This window comes from Octodon degus, unplaced genomic scaffold (assembly GCF_000260255.1).
Source record: "Octodon degus isolate 3935 unplaced genomic scaffold, OctDeg1.0 scaffold00075, whole genome shotgun sequence".
NCBI classification, from domain to species: domain Eukaryota; kingdom Metazoa; phylum Chordata; class Mammalia; order Rodentia; family Octodontidae; genus Octodon; species Octodon degus.
This window is the reverse complement of record NW_004524651.1, coordinates 11681884-11700836: the sequence shown is the minus strand read 5'-3', so window position 1 is coordinate 11700836 and position 18953 is coordinate 11681884. Positions and strand designations below refer to the sequence as shown.

At 53.9% G+C, this 18953-nt stretch overlaps 1 protein-coding gene across 1 annotated transcript in view; it reads right to left on the bottom strand.

Annotated features, from left to right (window-relative positions):
• Mtcl1 (microtubule crosslinking factor 1) overlaps positions 1 to 18953 on the bottom strand; it is a 100191-nt gene that overhangs the window by 8073 nt on the left and 73165 nt on the right. Inside the window, exons 9-10 of the mRNA XM_023720409.1 lie at positions 10026 to 10193; positions 998 to 1300 (exon numbers count right to left, since the gene is read on the bottom strand). Coding sequence (XP_023576177.1) covers positions 998 to 1300; positions 10026 to 10193 — 471 coding nt within the window. The remainder of the gene's footprint in view (positions 1 to 997; positions 1301 to 10025; positions 10194 to 18953) is intronic.

Here is an 18953-nt window from a genome sequence, read left to right as displayed (position 1 = left end):
TGGGCGGCAGCCCCTTAGGAGGAGGAGTGGGAGCTGAGCTGGCAGTGAGCACAGCCACAGGGTCACCTTCAAGAAGGCGCCCAGGGCTGCCCTTCTGGGAAGAAGCTTGCAGCGGCCACGGAACACACCCTGGGAACAGTAACTCCAGCAGAGTGCACACTCTTGCCCCTGTTGTGATGCATCTGGGGCCAGGACATGCGTCCATGAGTCCCATGTCCTCTCTGCTCTGAAACCTGAGCCCGGGAAATGGTTCGAATGCTCCCCAAACCGAGCCATCGAGAGCTGACACCCTGCAACCTGGCTGCATGGAGCAGATACGAGCTGCGCTGTCTCAGTAGCTGAGCGGTGTGGGGAGGGCGAGGGCAGCAGGCACGCTGGCTGCTCAGCCGGCTCACTAGAAAGGGCTCCTAGCAGCAATTTTCAAAATGAGATTTTTTTCCCCCTAAAAACCCAACATAACCAGAAAAATGAAACGCCTTGCCGGAAGCATTTCAGTATATAGCATAATTCATCAATGGGGAATCTAATTTACACAGGGTTCTTAGTATTACGCTTTCTCCTCCTCTGCCCAGAATAAGATGTTTATAGTATGTTTGGTGACACTCACTACTTCTAAAAGCCAGGGAACTTCCTGAACACAGAACTTTTTCAGGCATTGCTTTTCCCAACCTCAGGGAAGGCAGAACACGCAGACGCGGTGTCTTCTTGTGGCTCACACCAGACAGCTTCTTCCCACGCCCGTCCTTTGGTGGAGGACACCAGCATGGTATCTGCACCCAAACGTGGTGGCAGAGTGACATCACCCACAGATCACCCCAGGAGCTTAGGGTGGGGCCAGTGAGCCCCCTGAGCACTGGGGAGAGTCCACCTTCAGGGAATTCCTAGGTTGGCCCTGGATGCTGCCAGGTTTGGGCCAAATGACAGCTGCTCAGCATGTAGCAGTGAGTGAGAGTAGCTATAACCAGCGGGCTGACCAGAGGGATGAGGCCAGGCTGACCTCTGGGAGGCGGTTCCTGAAGGTCCTCTCAGGCTTTCCCCGGGGCAGGGGTGGCTCCTCCTGCTCATCGTCCAGGGCCAAGGCGTCCAGGTGGGGGTTCTCGCTGGCTGAGCACCGGTCTGACTCCTTCAGCTGGGACAGTGGCTGGTCCTCAAAAGGCAGGGAGTCGAGGTCCGCGCAGGGCCACACGGATATGGGCCGGGACATGCGAGGGCCTTCCAGGTGGGAAGAGAGGGGCGGATTGCCTTCTTTCTGATCACAGAGGAAACTGCTGCCTCTCTGGGGGCCGTTCTCTTTCTGCATCTTGAAAATTTTAGAAATGGAAATCATTAGCCTCCCACTTTGGGCTCATGGTTTTCTTAAGGCCAAATGTATTTCCAGCATGCAAATGACATGTGGGTCAGTGTCAAGCCTCAGCAAAAGCAAACATTCTCAATGTTCAGATGTAATTTCAGGAGCTGTAATCCCAGCACTCAGAAGGCTGAGGCAAGAGGATTGCCTCGAGCTCCAGACCAGCCTGAGCTGCACAGTGAGCTCAAGGCCAGCTTGAGCTGTACATAAGACTCTATCTCAAAAAGACACAGACAAAAAATAAATTCAGAACATGTTACAAATGCTTTTAAACTAATCACAATTTGTAGCACAAGCACTTGGGAGGCTAAGGCAAGAGGACTGCCACACGTTTGTAGCTATTCTGGGTTCTATGCGAGTTCTAGCTCAGTCTGAACTACATTGTGAGACCTGTTCTAAAAAAACCAAAGTAGCAACAACAACAAAAACCACAATTTTACTTGGAGTAAAAAAACTTGCACTTACACAAAACTCAATTCATCTGATCAATCTTGTGTGTGTTTGTGTGTGTATTATGTTCTGTTTTTCTTCATTTTGTTGTAAAGTATGTTTTTGTATAGCTTTAAGTACTATGCTTGTGGGAAATTTTGTACTTATTTTTAAAAATTCAAACAGGGTTCAGACTCTTTGGGAATCGCCCTCAAAGTTGTGGGCATGTTACCATGACACCATGTGTGGGGTTCCCTCCAAGGTGAGCCAGGCTCTCCTGAGAGCCCCCACAATCTGGAGCAGGTCCCATGCTTGCCCCACAAGCATGCAGAGTGGTAACCATTATAGAGACAACTTTCACACTGCTAGAGAGGATTAAAACTTAGCTGCAAAGCCAACCACAGGGGAAAAGCCACACTTTTCAGCCCTACTTTTTGGTAAGCTGAGGCAGGAGCAGTGAGCCAACTGGGATTGGAAGATAGGATTTGCAGCCTGTGGGCAGGGGTGGAGGACCCACGATGCTGTCCTCCTTGTGTCTCTTGCCACTTCAGGAGGGATCTCATGGTGGAGCTCTGAAAGGAACCAGGTTCCCTCTCAGGGCTGTGGGCCGGGATCCCCAGTCCTCCTTGCTAAACCACCTCAGACAGCAGCACTGAGCCTCCCTTGCCAGTGGGGTCTTTACAGGGTTATGAGCCCATGAGCTACCCAACAATAGGAGTGACATTTGGGGCTGACTCAAGCAATGGCCAGGTGAAGATTTTTCAGTCCTTGGGACCTGGGACCAGGAAATTCTACAGTGCCTTGGACGGAGACAGACAGCATTTTAAGAAAGCATCTTTACACGCAGCATCTCAGTGCCTCAGTGTGAGCCTTGGGCCCAGCCAGGCCTGTGGCCCGTCAGGAAGGCAGCTGGGGGACATGGGACTGCCACCCACTTACTCCTTTCAGTCATCCGGGGGCAGCGCTGTGGAGGGCTCAAGGCACTGAGTGCAGCCTCTGAGAACGACTCTGGCAGCCCGAGCTCAGATGCTGGAGCCCGCGAGCCGCGCACTTAACGATGGCCCTCTTAACGATGCTGACGGCTTTCGTTAACTCACCCAGCGCACGTCAGGGCTATTTGGTTTCGACACAACTGTCCCTAAGCTATTCTGGGCTAGGAATTAAAATGCAAGACTCACAGTGGAGGCTGTGAATGTGCGTGGAGGGGGAAGGATGACCACAGGAACATCGATGAACACGCGTCCCAGCTCGGGCAACGCAGGTGGCCAGGAGCACCCGCGCTCAGCTGCTACGTGTTGGGTTTCCTAAAGTGAGCCGCAGCGGCTGGGCCGGAGCACTCTGCTGCCCGGATGCCTCTGCGGTGTGGTAATAAAGCGTAGGGTTTCGGGGCGGCTTCTGACCCCGCAGAGCGACTACTGTACTTCTGGCTTGTGGCAGAACCTCTCACGCAAATGGAAAATTGATCAGATTTGCATTTAAAGTAGTGCAGGACACAACAGGGCCTCAAGAGTGTCCCCTTACCTAGGCTGGTGAAGGGGAGAAAGGTGGCTTTGTCAACAGGCTTTAAAAGGGCCTTTCAGTTTGTAAAAGCAGCTGATTTAAGAAAGTTACTGCAAGGAGAGCAGGTGACGTGTGCGCTTCCTATTTAGCTCTGTAAGTACAGTGACAGGCGACCTTATGCACTCATTCACTGGAGCTTTTCAATCTGAAAAGAAAATGTGCTGTGACTCCACAAAACCCAGCGGCCCCTCTGTCGCACAGATGGAGACAAGGCCTTGGGGGTGACAGACGAAGTGCGCCTACGACCGCGCCCCCTGCCCGCCACTCATCGCGGCACCTCTTGTGTGGTGCAGGAATTATACCGGAAGCTAACGACACCGAACAAGTAGGAGGCATGTGTTCTGGAAGTGGAAAATGGATTTAAGGCTACTTCTTCGGCACCTGCACAGGGCCATCAAATCAAGGTCGCGTGGCTGACTGAGCAGTCGGAGCTCGAGGATGCGTTGTGAAGAATGTCCAGCCAATTTCGCCTACGTGAGGAATCGTGGGCCACGTGAACACCAGATGAAGGAACAGCCCAAGGGGTGACAAGCAAACCCCACAGCGCCCTGTGTGTCTGTGCTCACACACCTTGCGGCCGGCTTTTGGTCTTACAGAGGTCACCAGGGACTGTCTCACCCAGTTTCCAGATTGGGCCCCGACATTTATAAAAACTGTTGAGACTTTTGGGGAGAAAGCCTGGGCCTATTTCTGAAAGACACCACTGCATGTCAGATGCATCTGTTCATTGTTAATGAATTCTCTCCAGACCCCACAGCAGGTTCACCGCGTAACTATTCAGGCATCCACCACAGCGGCATGAAGAGTGGCAGGAGACCCAAGTGGACCTCAGGTCACAGCGGCCCGGGTTGCCAACCTGCAGGGCTCAAGTTCCATCTGGGACTGTCCCTTCAGCACTGACAACCTGCATCTTCCCCAAATTTGGGCTCAGAACGAGGCAGCAGCTCATCCCTATGCCACCCACGCAGAAGCTAGGTGGCCCAGATGTGTCTTACCTCTCTTTCCTTATTGCCACAAGTGAAAGGCTTGCTTATCTTATATCTGAACTTGTAAGATTTTGGAATGAATGAAACCTACACACGACTGACCAGGAAGCCACTACGGCCAAGACGTGAATTCGGTGGCTGCATGGGACACACAATAAGGGACCCCAGAGCGTGGCCAGGAAGGATAGTCCCAGCAACCAGCCTCCTGGTGACTGTGACGTTGGTAAATTGAGGATGGCTGAGTCAATGGCCACCAATCCATGCCACTTATTTCAATTTTCCACCCACAATGGGCCCTGGCCACCTGCACAGGCCCACAGTCAGCACACAGGAGGCCACCGCCAGAGCTCCATTTTCCCAACTGAACTGGGAAGACGATGTTCCTCTTGCTAGGATTTGAGGAATTCTGAAATGAAGCTGTATCAAGTATCAGCAAGGGGACGGAACTGCAGGAGCGCCACACCCAGCGAGGCCTCTGCCGGCTTCCTTGGTGGCTTCGTGGCCCAAGTGCCTGGTCTCTTTCTTCCTGCCACTTAGCTCCTCCCCCTCCGCCTGTCTTGTCTCACACTGAAATCCCTGCTGCAATGAGGTGGTTTTTCCTGGTCTCATTTTCTTATAGATTCAATCTCCTGGAAGGCCAGTGAATGCGTGTGACAGCCCGCAATAAACAAACAATAAAAACCCGGCCTGGGCAGGCTGTCTCCGTCAGTGCAGCGTGGCAGCCAGACCTGCGCAGCGCTCAGGAAGGCCGCCCACTGTGCTGGCCCCGCGGAGTCCCGAGCGTGCAGGGTGAGGCCTGCACACAGGGGGACAGCCTCCTCGCCACTCTGCGTTCTGCAACGTGGGCTGGCCGAGCCCCTCCATGGGTCCTCCTGGCCACAGCAGGTGTGGTGTCAGCTCCAGCTGAGTTCAATCTCCTCTGGTGAGGCTGACGGCCTCCGTCCCATCCTGCTGCACTCGGTGTGGCTGCCCCTTCAGGGGCAGGCACAAGTGAACACGTGTTCTGGGGCAGGAAGTGCCAAATATGACCTGATGTGACCTCTCTTGAAGTCTCACCTGCAAATGACTTTAAAATGCAACCATCCTCCTTTCTCCACGTACACAGACAGGTATGGAGTGATGGAGGGATCTGTGTAGGGCCAGCACAGGCACAGGTCTCCTGAGCGAGGAATCCAGGGATCCATGGCCAGTACTGGAGACTGAACCCAGGGCCTGGGCACTAAGCCACATCCTCAGCCCTTTTTCATTTTGGACAGTGTCTTGCTAAGCTCAGGCTGGGCTTAAACTCAAGATCCTGTTGCCTCAGCTTCCCAGGATGCTGGGAAGACAGGCGTGCATGACCTCCAAACCTTAGAAACTCTGTCATCTCTGCCTTCTCTGGAGGCCCACAGGGCAGCCTGCTCCTTATCCCCGAGTGCGTGCTCTGCTGCTCCGTGACCGTGGCTGCGCTCACCTGCTCCATCCTCCACGCCAGCTCCTGCCGCCGCTGCTCCCACTCGCACCGCTCGAGCTCCGGGCACGGCAGCAGCTCCACCTTCTCCCGCCTCTAGCTCTTCTCGCAGTGCCGCATCTGCCAGTGCAGGCCCAGGCCCAGGCCACGGCTATCGGCCAGCAGACTCTGGTGCTTCTCCGGCTCCCTTCTTAGTGCGCCCCTGTTCTCAGTAGTGGGCTTGCCTTCGCTCCTCTCCACCTGCTCTTCCAGCTGCTGAGAAGAAAGACTTAGGGACCTCTCCCTACAGGTGTGGCCTCGTGGGGTGAGCAGATCTGCACAAGGCCCCATGGTGGCCTGGCTAGGCCACAGGGGAGAACAATTTCATTTCTAAAACCTGAACTAAGATCATGTGATACCCCACAGAATAAAAGATCTAATCAAAAATGGACATCGGAAATGAATGGACACTTTTCACAAGATGGCGAACAGATGGCCAGAAGATACATGAAAAAATTGTTCAGCACCGCTGGCCACTAGCTAAGGACAAATTAAAACAACACTGAGGTCCCATCCGACCCCAGAAGGAATGGGTGTCCCTGAGACATCAAACAAGAACAACTGCTGGTGACGCTGTGTGGGGAGGAGCCCGGTGACACCACTGGTGGGACAGAAGCTGCAGGAGTCAGCCTGGAGGGTCCTCAGAAACTAAAACTAGAAGCCCCATGACCCGGCCATGCCCTTGGCGGTATCTTCCCAAGAGTTAAAGGCGCCATGTCGCACTGAGCTGTGCACCTGTGTACACAGCAGCACAGTTAGCAGCAGCCACTCGTGGAAGCAGCCACGTGTCCTACAGATGAACGGAGAGCAACAAGGGGGCATGGAACACCCGGAGCACGGCTTCGCCATAAAGATGGACGAACTTGAGTCACAGAAAAATGGATGCAGCCTGAGACCATGATGCTAAACGAACCAGACACACAAGCTTCAGTATTACGTGGATTCTCCTGTACCACAAATCCGCAGCATAAGTAAGATGAAGAGCAAAACAGACGCTAGGGACCAGGCAAAGGCAGATGGAACTTCTGCAAAAGAGAAAGGGATCAAGAGATGGAGGGAGAAGGGATGCACATGCTACAGTGCCCAGGCTGGTCGTGTCTTGGGATTCTCCTGCTTCAGCCTCCCACGAGCAGGCATTTCAGGTGTGCGCTACCGCACCCAGCTAGTCAATATTTTTTAACTGTTCCGAGAGAGCTGCTTGAAGCCTTAGACCAGTGAGCACTATCCGGAAGGCCCATCTGCCCCTCTTGGGCTGCTGAGGATGTGCGTGGTTAAAGCGGAAGTTTTCACCTACAGGGCCTCAAGGGAGGAAGACAAAGGCTGAGCCTCAGCTGTGAGGGGTGGACTCTTCTGCCCCGGATCTGCAAGGAGGGCAGGCCTTGGGACAGAGGGAGGGTGGGCGAGACAGGATCTGCTCAGGGAAGCCAGCTGGCAGGCTGAAGTGCGAAGCAACCTGGCCACTGGGGGAAAGTCTTTGCTTTCAAGGGGGGAAGATACCACAGGCACAAGCAGGAAGGACACAGCCACCGGCAGCAGAGGCCAGCGGGAGGCACGGGCCTGCCCCTCTCCCCAGCTTGTAGCAGCCGCCAGCGGTCCAGGCAGGCGCAGGTAGGGAGCCAAGTCCTCAGTGACACCACAGCAGCATCTCCCTGGCTTCTGCCTGGTCCCGTCCACTGGTCTTCCTTGCCCTTCTCCATCACACTCAGCCCCAAGACGCATTATCTCCACGCCAGCCATGCTGGAGTCCCCCTTCACCCCAACCTCCAGGAAGCGCCTCAGAAAGTGCCTGCTGCCTGGCAGCACCGGGGTCTGGGCCTTGCCCCCTTCGTCTCAGTGTCCCTGTCCTCTCCCAAGTCCTGAAGACAGCACTTCAGGTTCTTCTTTGGACCTCTTGAGCCATCAAGTCCTGGAGATGCCCGAGGTCCCTGTGTCCAGGACACCCATAGTCCTCAGGTGCAGCTGTGTGTCGCAGAGAGCTCCCGCGGTGGTAGTGCACACATGTGGCTGTGCTCTCGGAGACTGTCGCCAAGGGCAGACCCTGTGACACTTCGGGATCGATTTCTCAGTCCATGCCCCTGCGTTTGCGACAGGAGGCTGTAAATGTCTTCCACCCCAGGACCTGCTGGGACGGCTGAAATCCTGCTCCTTCTCACCCTTATTCCTGTCTAAGGGAAGGCACTGTCACCTGGCATCAGCTGCGACCTAGGAGCCACGTGGGCTGCCAACGGCCCTGGGCACCTGTTGCTTTCTTGCTTCACGTTTTCTTCAGGATGTGCCTGTCATGCCCATACCACCCACTTCTCACCCACTCCTCCCTACTCCCCAGGGCTCGTGGACCCCTCTGGCCATCAGGGAAGCCAGAGGATCCTCCCCAGTGTTACTATCTGTGACTGCTGGGTGGCCTGTCACCTGCAGTCATAGTTGTAGCGAGTGTGAGGGGACACAGGTGTGCCGAGGGGCTGGAAGCAGTGCAGAGGCCACGTGCAGCTTCTCCTGTTCAGGTCAAACAGCTTCCTGAAGACTGTCCATAGCCCAGGCCCACCCACTGCTCCACGGCCAACAGATCCTGACCTCAGAGCCAGAGCCATTACTTTAAGAAGATCTGAAGTTCACGGTAAAGTCAGGCTTGCAGTACTAAGTGCTTCAACGCACGCAGCCCCCAATGCCATGCTCCTTGGTTGGGTCACATGCCTCCCCCAAAAGGCCCCACTGGTCCTGTTCTCCTGCATGTCCTGCTTGTGACACCTTCTGTGGCCTCCCTGGGCACCCAGTAAGCTGACGGCCCACAGATACTTCCCACAGTGCTGCCCACGTCAGCCCTGTCCCCACTGCCTGCCAGTGGGGAAGGCCTCGAAGTCTGTCAGACACTGAGTGTGCACAAGGTCTGATTTAGGCTCCAGTTGAAGGGACCACAGATTAGGGGAATAGCTCTGTATGGGCTCTGCCCTGAGAGAAAACATTTACATTTAGTTTGCACAGAAGAGGATCGAGCTGGGACCATGACACATGGACTGGCCAGGACCTTGTGCACGTTTCCCAGGATGTCCTCGTGTGAGAAACCACCCAGCTGAGCTGGGCAGAGCCGCACATTGGGGCTTGCAGCCCAAGTGCCACTACCTGGTGTGCACCAGTGCCCTGGAGCCTTTCTCTGCAGCAAACGTGTGGGCACATGCCAAGTTCTCAACAAGGCTGAGATGTTTTGGAACTGGATCCCACCAGAGATTATGCCTCCCTCTTATTACCTCATGACTTGGAAACCATATAGCTCCCCACCCCGGGCACCCACACACACATCTTTATATAGGTAGGGGCAGCCTCTCTCCTGTGCTGGCCCCACGGCTGGGCACAGAGACAGCACCTGAGTGAGGCCAGGGGCCATTACCGGGCTTGACCCCGCCAGCTGATGGGCTCATTGTGGGCCAGGTGGTGGTGCAGGAGGGCAGGTGGGCCCGGGCGCTGGAGTACTGGGTGATGTGTGGGTCCCAGGAGTGCACCAGGCCTGTGTCCTCTTTTTTCCAGGCTATTGGAGAGATGTCTCCTCTCCTTGCTATTTTCTTCTCTCATGACCAAGGCAGTTCAGACAAGAGTCACTGACTCTGGCAGAGCCCAGGAAAGTAGAGATCAGACACACAGGGTGGCACAAGCCCTGAGCAGCGGGTGCTGAAGAGGCTATGGATTGCTCTCGAGGGATCCCAGCAAGCTACCGGGAAGAGGCCTGGGCACTGCTGGCGGGGGCCACGTGCAGGGGCTGGCAGGGTGCTGGGCCCTCTTCCTGCCCTGGCACTAAGAGGTGCAAGATCTGAGACCAGTTCCTCCTCTGGCCTCAGTTTCTCTCAGGGTGGGAAGGAGGCTGGGACTGAAGAAGAGTCCCAGGCAGTGACTGTGAGGCGTCTGGACAGCGTGTGCCCAACTTTCTCAGAGAACCCCCGACATACATAGCCTGCTCTTAGTTCCCTGACTAGAATTACGTCCCCTCAGGGTGATGACATGGTTGCACTGGCCCCCTCTAGCCTTGTGGAGGGCAGATGGGCCAATGACACCCCGATGTGTGCTGTTGGACAGGTGCGTTAGGGAGCTGGGAGTGTTGGGACCTCAGGGGCTTGGGAAGGCTGGCACTGTAAGGAGGGCCCTAGCTGCCACCGCCCTTTCCCCTGCACAGGGATGCTGTCCTCCCCTGCCCTTCTGAGCAGCAGCACAGCCTGGTTACCAGTACCTGCTCTAGGCGGCCCTTGAGCATGGCCCACTCCACGTCCCAGGCAGCCGTGTCACTGGTGTACGGCCACTGCAGCCGCCGCCGGGCCAGCTCGTCCTCCCATAGCTCAGAGCGGAAGTCCTCCAGCACAGCCTCGAGGGCGCCGAACAGCTGCTGGTTCTCTACCACCTGTGGGAACAGCAGGTCAGATCATCCTCCAGGTGGGAGAAGGTGGGGTCTGCCGCAGGGATGGTGAGAGGACCTCTGCTGCGGTGGCACCTGGGGTGGGGCAAAGGGGCTTCTGGATCAGGGAGCTGGGCCTCCTTGGGCACCAGGCAGCGGTGCCCACAGGCGGAACTCAGGCCTGTGCCCTAGGATCCATAGCAGAGGTGCATGTGCAGAAAGGGCCAGAGGTCTGTGCAGGGCTGGCCAGCTATCCTGTGGGACATCAGGTGTCCTGGTGTGGGGCACAGAGCCAAGAAAATGCATACACGTGCCTCCCTGCACATCACCTATACCAGCTGTTGAGGAGCAAGGACGGTGTGTGGCTGTACTCTTGTAAACATGAGATGGTCTTATCTCACCTGCAGGCACCCAGGGAGGCTTGGTCCCAGGGGATGACTGATGGCTCACAGTGGTGACATCCTAGGTGCAGGCCGCTGTCTGCAGGCCGCTGTGCCCCCTCACCAGGCCCCATTGCAGCTGCCACCCTCCCTCCTGCCTCTTGCTCCTGTTACTCCCGGGGATCAGTTCCCCTGACCTCCAGCATCTGCACCATCCTGCGCTCATGTTGAGCACATGATGTGTCTGGCAGGTGAAGGGGTTTGTGGTGGCTCCCTGTACCCCTAGCGTAAAGCTGTTCTGCTTGGGCTTTCCAGGCTTGCTGGGAAGCCACGATCCCCGGTACGCGTGCATCTGTGCAGGCGTCCTCGTGCGGAGCTTGTCTGGAGGAATGAAGCATGCTGTGTTACGCGGTTCCTGTCTCCTCCAACCTGAAAGCCCCCAAGTGTGCCCTGGGCCCCGCTCAGGTCCAAGGCCACTGAGTAACCCAGCACCGCCCCCCAGAAGTCCAAGCATCCGTGGGAAGACCCTCAGAGACTGTAGGTATATGGTTTCACATTTAAATAAAGTTCAATTAGTAAAGAGGAATCCTGGCTGGGGAGAGAGCTCAGTAGAATAAGCGCCTGCCTGGCAAGCGCAGGGTCCTGAGTTCAATCCCCGGTACTGCAAATCAGTACATAAGTACATAAAGTGAAGAGGAACCCTTTCATAAGAGCAGATGAATTAACTGGAAACTCTAGATTTGTCTCCATCATTTAACTGAGTTATAGCAGCAGATACGCAGGCTTTTGGTAGAAGGAAGAAGCCTAGTTATTAGCATTTATTGCTCTTTGGCTTTTCTTGCCTTGATCACCAATTTTTACTTGGGACAAATGACACTAGAAGTGCAAATCAGTGACCATTCTACAAGCTCAGCAGCTAGCGAACCTTCTCAAAGCCCTACACGCTTTGCCATCAACCGAGTGTACAGCACGCGACGGCCTTCAGGGAGATATGCTCCTCACCGCGGGAAGCTGCGAGAGACACACAGCCATTTGCCAAAGCTCTACACCAAGAGTTTCTAAAAATTCTGTGTGTAGAAAAAGCAAAAATACAATTATGTAACAGTGGCTGCGTGAGCACGACAATCTTTTCAGAAACACGTCTTTGCATAGTCCGCTGAAAAATTATGTATTTATGATAGATTTGCTTAGTTTTTCACTCCAATAGAAAAATTACTATTTTTTTTTTCAAATCAAGAAAATTTTCAGTATGAAAGGACAGTGAGTTCGAGCTGGTGGCTGGGCAGTGTGCTGCAGCGGGGGAGGCACGGCACCTTCTCACTGTGACCGACCGCTTTCCCGTGAGCTCCTCCGCCCCAGTCCCACGCGGTTTCTGCCAGGGCAGCTTCCAGCCTGACACTGCACAACTGCTGGCTACAGTGGAATTCGAACTTTACAGTCTAAAGGGCAGGCATGACTCTTCTGACCATTTTATATACCCACATATAAAAAGAAATCCTTTTGCGACTAAAAATTTGGTTTCTCTGGAAGAGAAGCAAGCACTTTTAGGCTTTAGTACATATCAGAGTTAGTAAAAGCAAGGCTTCGTGTTTCCACGCATGTTTAGGTCGGTGCAAGCAACACAAGAGCCGTGACCCCAGGGCAAGGTCAGTCTTCACGGACAGAGCTCCAGAAGACGCCCCAGAAGAACAAGAGCGCAGAGCACTGGTGCTACGGGGACTTATCCTCACAGGCCAGGAATAGCAGGTGATGAGGCAGAAAGCCACTGCAGCCATGCCACAAATGCATGACAGCCACCGAGGCTGTCTATGGGACACTTCCAGAGATCCCAAAGAGCCACAGGGAGGCATGACTCTCCTAAACAGCTTTCATACCCACACAAAGCACAGCCCTGGGGTGGGGAGATAGCTCAGCAGTCTAAGTGCCTGCTTGGCATGCGCAAGGACCCAGGTTCAATCCCTGGTACTACATGCCATGCTGGGCCCCACGCTGTGCCACCCCCTGAAACTGGGCATGGTGGCGCATGCCTGTAATCCCAGCACTGGGGAGGCTGAGACAGGAGGATCCCTACAAGTCTGAGCTGCATAGCAAGACCCTGTACCATTATTTATAAATAAAAGACTGAAAACAAAAAAGAAGCACAGCCATGATGATCACTAGTTCTGTTTCCTACAGTCCTCAACAACCTTGCTTGTATTTTGCACCCACCCAATGTTAAAGAAGTGAGGGCCTGCACTATACCCCAGGTTTATCCTCCCCAGAAGCCAAACTGGGAATATTCAAATTCTGACCTGCCCCCCAACCCACCTCCTGTCCCCTTTCCACTTCACTTCTTTCCTTTGGGCTCTCTCCTTTCTTTCTTGCAGCCAGGGTCCTGAATCCTGGGCCTTGAGCAAGCTGGCCACTCTACCACTGAGCTGTACCCCATCCCCAGTGTTTTCTTGTAGTCACCTAACATCCCTGAGAGTCCTGTCCTCTCCCATGCCCAGGGAAACAAGAAAGCAAGCCTGAAAGCCACCTCTCTCTCCTCCTCCCCTGGTGGTGCCCTACAATGGGTTCTGGGTACAAAGATAACCCAACTCAAGCATCAAATTAAGACTTGGTTCCATTTAGTCTCTTTCTACTGAAAGCCACCCTGGGTTTGAATCCCGTGAAACTCTGGTGCCAAAGGTTTTGCTGTGCAGCCTTTGGGGTGGGTTCTAAACATACATCAGTTTCAACTCCAAAGCCCGGTTTCTCAAACTCTTCAGAGATCAGCTCATTGGTTTTCTACCAAGAAGCATGATAAAACAGCTTCAGCAGGTCCTTCTCCTCCACTGAAGGGCACGTCAGCGCAAAGCACTGAGAAAGAGACCAGGAGCCCGACGGTGAGATAATGTCATGTTGCACGGCTTCACCGTTCCTGCCAGCCAGGCACTCACAGTGCCATGCAAGTCTACACTCGATGTTATCCACAAAAAGTGACTGGGGAGTTAGGCCTCACCTGCTACACTCAGAAACGTGAGACCATGCCAGTGCTTTTCAGAAGCCCAGATTTCTGAGGCAGGTGTATCAGGTGAAATCCTACCTCGGGGAACACTAAACCACCCTCGATGGACTCCGTGCTGCCTTGAGGCCATTAGCCTTACAGACAGGTTTAATGGAGAGGTGGAGCGGACACATTGACCCACGCTGATCCACAAGACAGCAGCCACAAAACAGGCAAGGGCCTCCGCCTCTTCCTTACTGATCTTCTGACAGGCAGGGAGGGACCTGTGATGCTCGGGCGCCAGCCCCAGCCCTGTGGCACTGCCATTTGACATGCACAGGCGGGGCCGCGCACATCAATGGAGGCCACTGCTCTATCAGCAAGGACAGGCCCTGCCTGCGACACCAGCCAGAAACAATGCTACATTCACACATCCAGCAACATTTTTATAAAGAAGTCACTGTAGTTTTTTTTTTTTTTTTTACCTTCATTGTTACATTTAGATTAATCTAGGATTCTTTTCTAAAACCACTGTCCCTCTACCCCCAGGAGAGCGGACAAGTGCTTGAGGGCATCTTTCAGAACAGTACTTTCAGAAACTGGGTATTCCTTTACCAAGGGCCACTTGCGCTCCGGCCAAGGGTGTGCCTGACCTTTGGTGCTGGAGGACACTGTGCCTTTGGTCACCACTGCTGTCACCTTCAGTGTCTGAAGCACAAATCCTGGCTAGGTGTCTTGGTTACTTTTCTCTCCTTGCTGTGATAAAGTACCCGACACCCAAAATGAAAGAAGGAAAGGTTTATTTAGCTCACAGTTTGTGGAGGTTTCAGTCCATACTCAGCTGGCTCCACGGCAGAGTGGCACATGGCAGAGGGCAGTTTATGGTGGCGGAAACCAGCAAGATCAAAAGGGAGGAGCGGAGGCAGGCAGTAAGCAAGTATAAGGAATACTGCACCCAAGCTCTCCGCCCCAGGGCAGGTATAGTACTCACACCCATAGTCTCAGCCTTGGATCATGAATTAATCATAAATTCTAGAAATGGCCCCAGCGACTGCATGAGGCTTGGGCAGGACATCTAGATACAAACCATAACATTTTGCCCCTGGTCCCCCAAAGATTCACACACATCCCTTTATGCAAAAGGCATTTTAGTCCATCTCTAAGAGTTTCCAAAGTCCTGAAAGTTTCAGCATTGCTGAAAAGTTCAAGTGCCAAGAGTCCTCCAAGATCTAAGGCAAACTCTTAGCTGTGAGATCCTGTACAAATGGAAGTTGAACACTTCCAATGTTCAATGGAACAAGGGAAACATTACCATTTCAAAAGGTACAAAACAAGGGGATATAAAGCTTTGGGACCCAAGCAAGTCCAAAATCCAGCAAGGCAAACATTAAGTAATGTAGTTCCATATGGAACATCAGAAGCAATCTGTGGCAAATCATGAGCTCCAAAGGCCTTACGGGGCCCTGCCCCTATGGTTTCACTCTCAAGACCTGCCTTGCTCCCTTCTTGCAGCTTTTCTTAGGTGATTCACATTCCTGGCTTCTCCAATCTGTGGTCTACACTGCACATTAGGCTTCTCTCTCTGCTTCACACACTGCCCTCTCGGGGGCACACCACCTGGCCTCCCAGGCCTTCTGAAATCAAGGAGGAAGCCTTCTTAACCTCAGAACCCTTGCACTCTGCATGTGCCTAAAACCAATGCCACATGGATGATGCCAACTAGAGCAGTACCAATGTTCTTCTCTCTTGGCTGTAGAGGTCGAGTGCCTGGCTTGCTGAGTGCTCTGAACCTGATTCTGAGGAGCAAATTCTCTCAGACAGCTATTCTGGAACTTGTGTGGCCACCGCCACCCTGGAACAAGATGCTCTGGGGCTTTCTCCTCAAAGCAAAGTCTTTCACTTTTGTAGGTTTGAGGCTGCAAAAGGTGGAGATTGGCTGCTTCTTGTGACGCCCTCAGGCCATCCTTTCTCGTCTTCTGCTGCTTCTTAGCAATGAAGATCTCAGCTCTAACGCTGTGGTCCACAACCTTATCGGAGTTTCTTTCTGGCCAAATTCAGAACAATTTTAAATCATCCTGATGGGTTCTTTGCTTGAGTGTCAACATGAATCTGGCTAAAAGCTCCCAATAATAGCCATGCCATTGCTTCAACATTTGACTTCCTTGAAATTTCTTTCGCCAGATTAATCAGTCCATCACCCTTAATCTCAGCCTCAGGTAAAGTCGCTGGACACAAGTTTGCCCACAGACAAGCTTTCTGCCCAGCCATAACACACATCATGTGGAGTCCAACAACCAGCATGGTGCTTCCCAGAGAAACCTCTCAAGCCCAGTCTTCACAGGCAGGATTTCTGTCAGCAATCTGGTCTTCTGAGCTGACCAGAATCTCCCATACAGAACAGCTGAAAGTGTTCAGTGGTTCTCTTTCATGGGTATTTCTACACCTTCCCTCTTCTTATAAGCCATTCCCAAAGGCTCTTGAACACATGGTCAGGTATAGTCACAGCAACCACCCCACTTCTCAGTATCAAATTTTGTCTTGGTTACTTTTCTCTTGTTGTGCAGACAAAATACCTGATTCCCAGAATTAAGGAAGGAAAGGTTTATTTAGCTCACAGTTTGTGGCGGTTTCAGTCCATACCCAGCTGGCTCCAAGGCAGAGTGGCACTTGGCAGAGGGCAGAAGTTCATGGCGGTGGAAAACAGAAGCACCACAAGAGCAAAAGGCGAGGAGGGCAGAGGCAGACAGCAAGCCTCTCTTCCTCCCTTATGCAGCATTAAGGCTCTCTGCCCCAGGGCGGGTGTAACACTCACACCTATAATCCCAACATCGGATCATGAATCAATCACAGACTCTAGCAGCCCGCCCTGTGACTGCATGAGGCTTTGGAGGGACGTCTAGACAGAAACCATAACACTAGGAAGAATCAATAAGACTCACACTTAATAAGTGAACACGGAGTCATTATTCAGAGGCTTAACTCAGGCCAGGTCTGATGAAACTCCAGGGTCCGTCTGGGAAGAAACCAGACCAGAGAGGGCTAGAGCTTTGTCAGCCATGGCGAGGTGCGCTGTGACCTGCCGGCTGTGGGAGGGATGACGGGGCAGGCAGCCCTCTTACCCAAGGTCTCCCTGGGTATATGTGAACTTGTACCCATGCACACGGTTGGTTCAGAGCAGCAGAAATGACAGCAAACAGACCAAATGCAGGTGTGGTAGCTGACACACTGTGTCAACTTGGATGGCTGAATGGGCTGCAGTCCTAGCTGTAGGGGACCCACCCTGCAGGCCAGGGAGAGCCTGCCTTAGGGCGTGATTGGGCCCGCCCCAGAGTGACTCAGCATGAAAGGTGTATATAAAGGAGTCGAGGAAGGCTTCTCCACCCCGGGTCCTTGGCGAAGTCCGGGTCTTCGTCGTGCCACTTTGCAGCTATGCCATTTTGGAGGAGCTTGATCTTCACAGTGGAGCGCCAGTCTTCACAGCGCAGATGGGAGAGAGGATCGATGGACGCCGCAGCTGCTGCTCCTCCTCTGCTCTTCATTGTTTTCTGCCGCCATGAACTGCTGCCGTGTGCCTTGCAGGCAGCAGGGTATGGACTGAACCCTCCAGTAACTGTGAGCTAAATAAACCTTCCCTTCCTTCATTTTGGGTGTTGCATATTTTGTCCCAGAAATGAGTAAAAAATAACTAAGACACTCTGTGACCACCAGCTGGCTCCTCTTCTGTGGAGGGAGCCATCTCGTCAGGGAGGCCGTGAAGCTGTGGAGTGTGCAGGAGACAAGCCTCACATGAGGAGCTGTTGAGGCTCGGGACAGAGCTTTCTTATGCAGTGTCGGGTGGCCGTGGTGAGCGCTTGCCTACCACACTCCAGGCCCTGCATTTATCCTCCTTGTACTTCAAAAATAAGCTAGGTCTCATCTGGCAGAGATGTTCTTTCTGGAAGCTTCTTCATCTCGGACAAGACAGAAAGGGGGCAGCTGGGCAGCCAGAAAGCCGGCCAGTGTGGACGTGTCGGATAGGCCAGGCTCCAGGGCCCCGTGGCTGCGGGAAGCTGACAGGCAGGGCTGCACATGCCTGGGGGACAAAGGTGCCCAAGTCCTACTCAGGCCTGAGCCTGGACCGGTGGGTCTCTGCAGTGAGCTGGAGTGGGCGAGCCTCAAAGGCAGCTGGGGAACATCACCCCACAGCTCTTACAGCGGATCCTGTTGGTCTTGCATGGCTGCTTGTGGCTGTCTCAACAGGAGGGTCACATCACCTCCCTGAGTGAGAAAGGAACTCGGAATCATTAGCCAAGCTGCGTCATGACTCCAGCACCTGATCACTTGGGTTTGAACCCTGACTTCAGGAGTCACTGAGAAGCCTCCAAGCATACACCGCCGTGGCAGTGCTGGCCCCAAATGCCTGGCACAGAGAGCAATCCAGCCGCCATGGCACGATGAGTACAGAATGGAAAGCAGGGGACACTGTCAGGGCCCTGGCTGCCAAGCTGGTGGCGCTTCTAGAATGGTTCCCCTGGCCGGTGAGTGCGCCTTGTTTTTGGTAATCAGGTAAATGATGTTGTCAACTATGATGCACCGGGAGATGTGGAACACGCCACAACCCAGCCCCAGGCCAAGAGCTACCTGCTTGGGCACTGATTCTCGGGAAGGTCCTTGGCTGCTTCCCCTGCGTGCGTCCCTCTGCTCTGCCCTAGCTCTGCAGAGCAGCCTGTCAGACTCCCACTAGCTCCTGCTCCAGGCGCCCCCAGCCACGCCCATGCCATGGACAGAAGTGGAGCTTCTCACAGAGCAGTCACTCCCAGGCCCAGCTGCCCCTTACAGCATGGTGCACTCACGCTTGATGGCGGACCTGCCCCAGTCTGGATGCTTCCTCCGCCCCCAGGTGCCTACACTGCACAAGGCCGTGCCACATACTCAGACACCTGTGTTCACTCTGAAAGAAAGTCTCTAAGAGCTAATGTTGGGAAGAACAGGAGGAAAAAGGGAGACAATTTAAAACCCTGCCAAATGGGAACTTTGGGCTGGGTCAAGTCATATTACTTTCCACCCCCAAGGCCCACATTTTCCAGACTATGGTTTAGAAAACCAGGGGGGTCACATACTTTCCTTTCCCTAAACGGTGGGCTGCTGGGCTGAGGATCACATCACCCTGCTGTGATCCAGGAAGCCACTTGAACTAACCATAGGCACCTCAGAGATCTGACCTGGACACCGTTCCTCAGAATAGAAGCAGGACTAAGTTGAGGACCGCTTGCAAGGCCTAGATCCCTGCTGGGAAGCCTCTTCCTTGATCTGGTCTCCCACAGCCAGTGGCCATCAACACGCTGCCACGGTGTGGGCAAAAGTCCTTGGGAAGCACCCTTTCTTCCCAGAGTTACCCACCTTGGGAACACTCAGGAGTGGGCGGGAGGATTCCTGGTG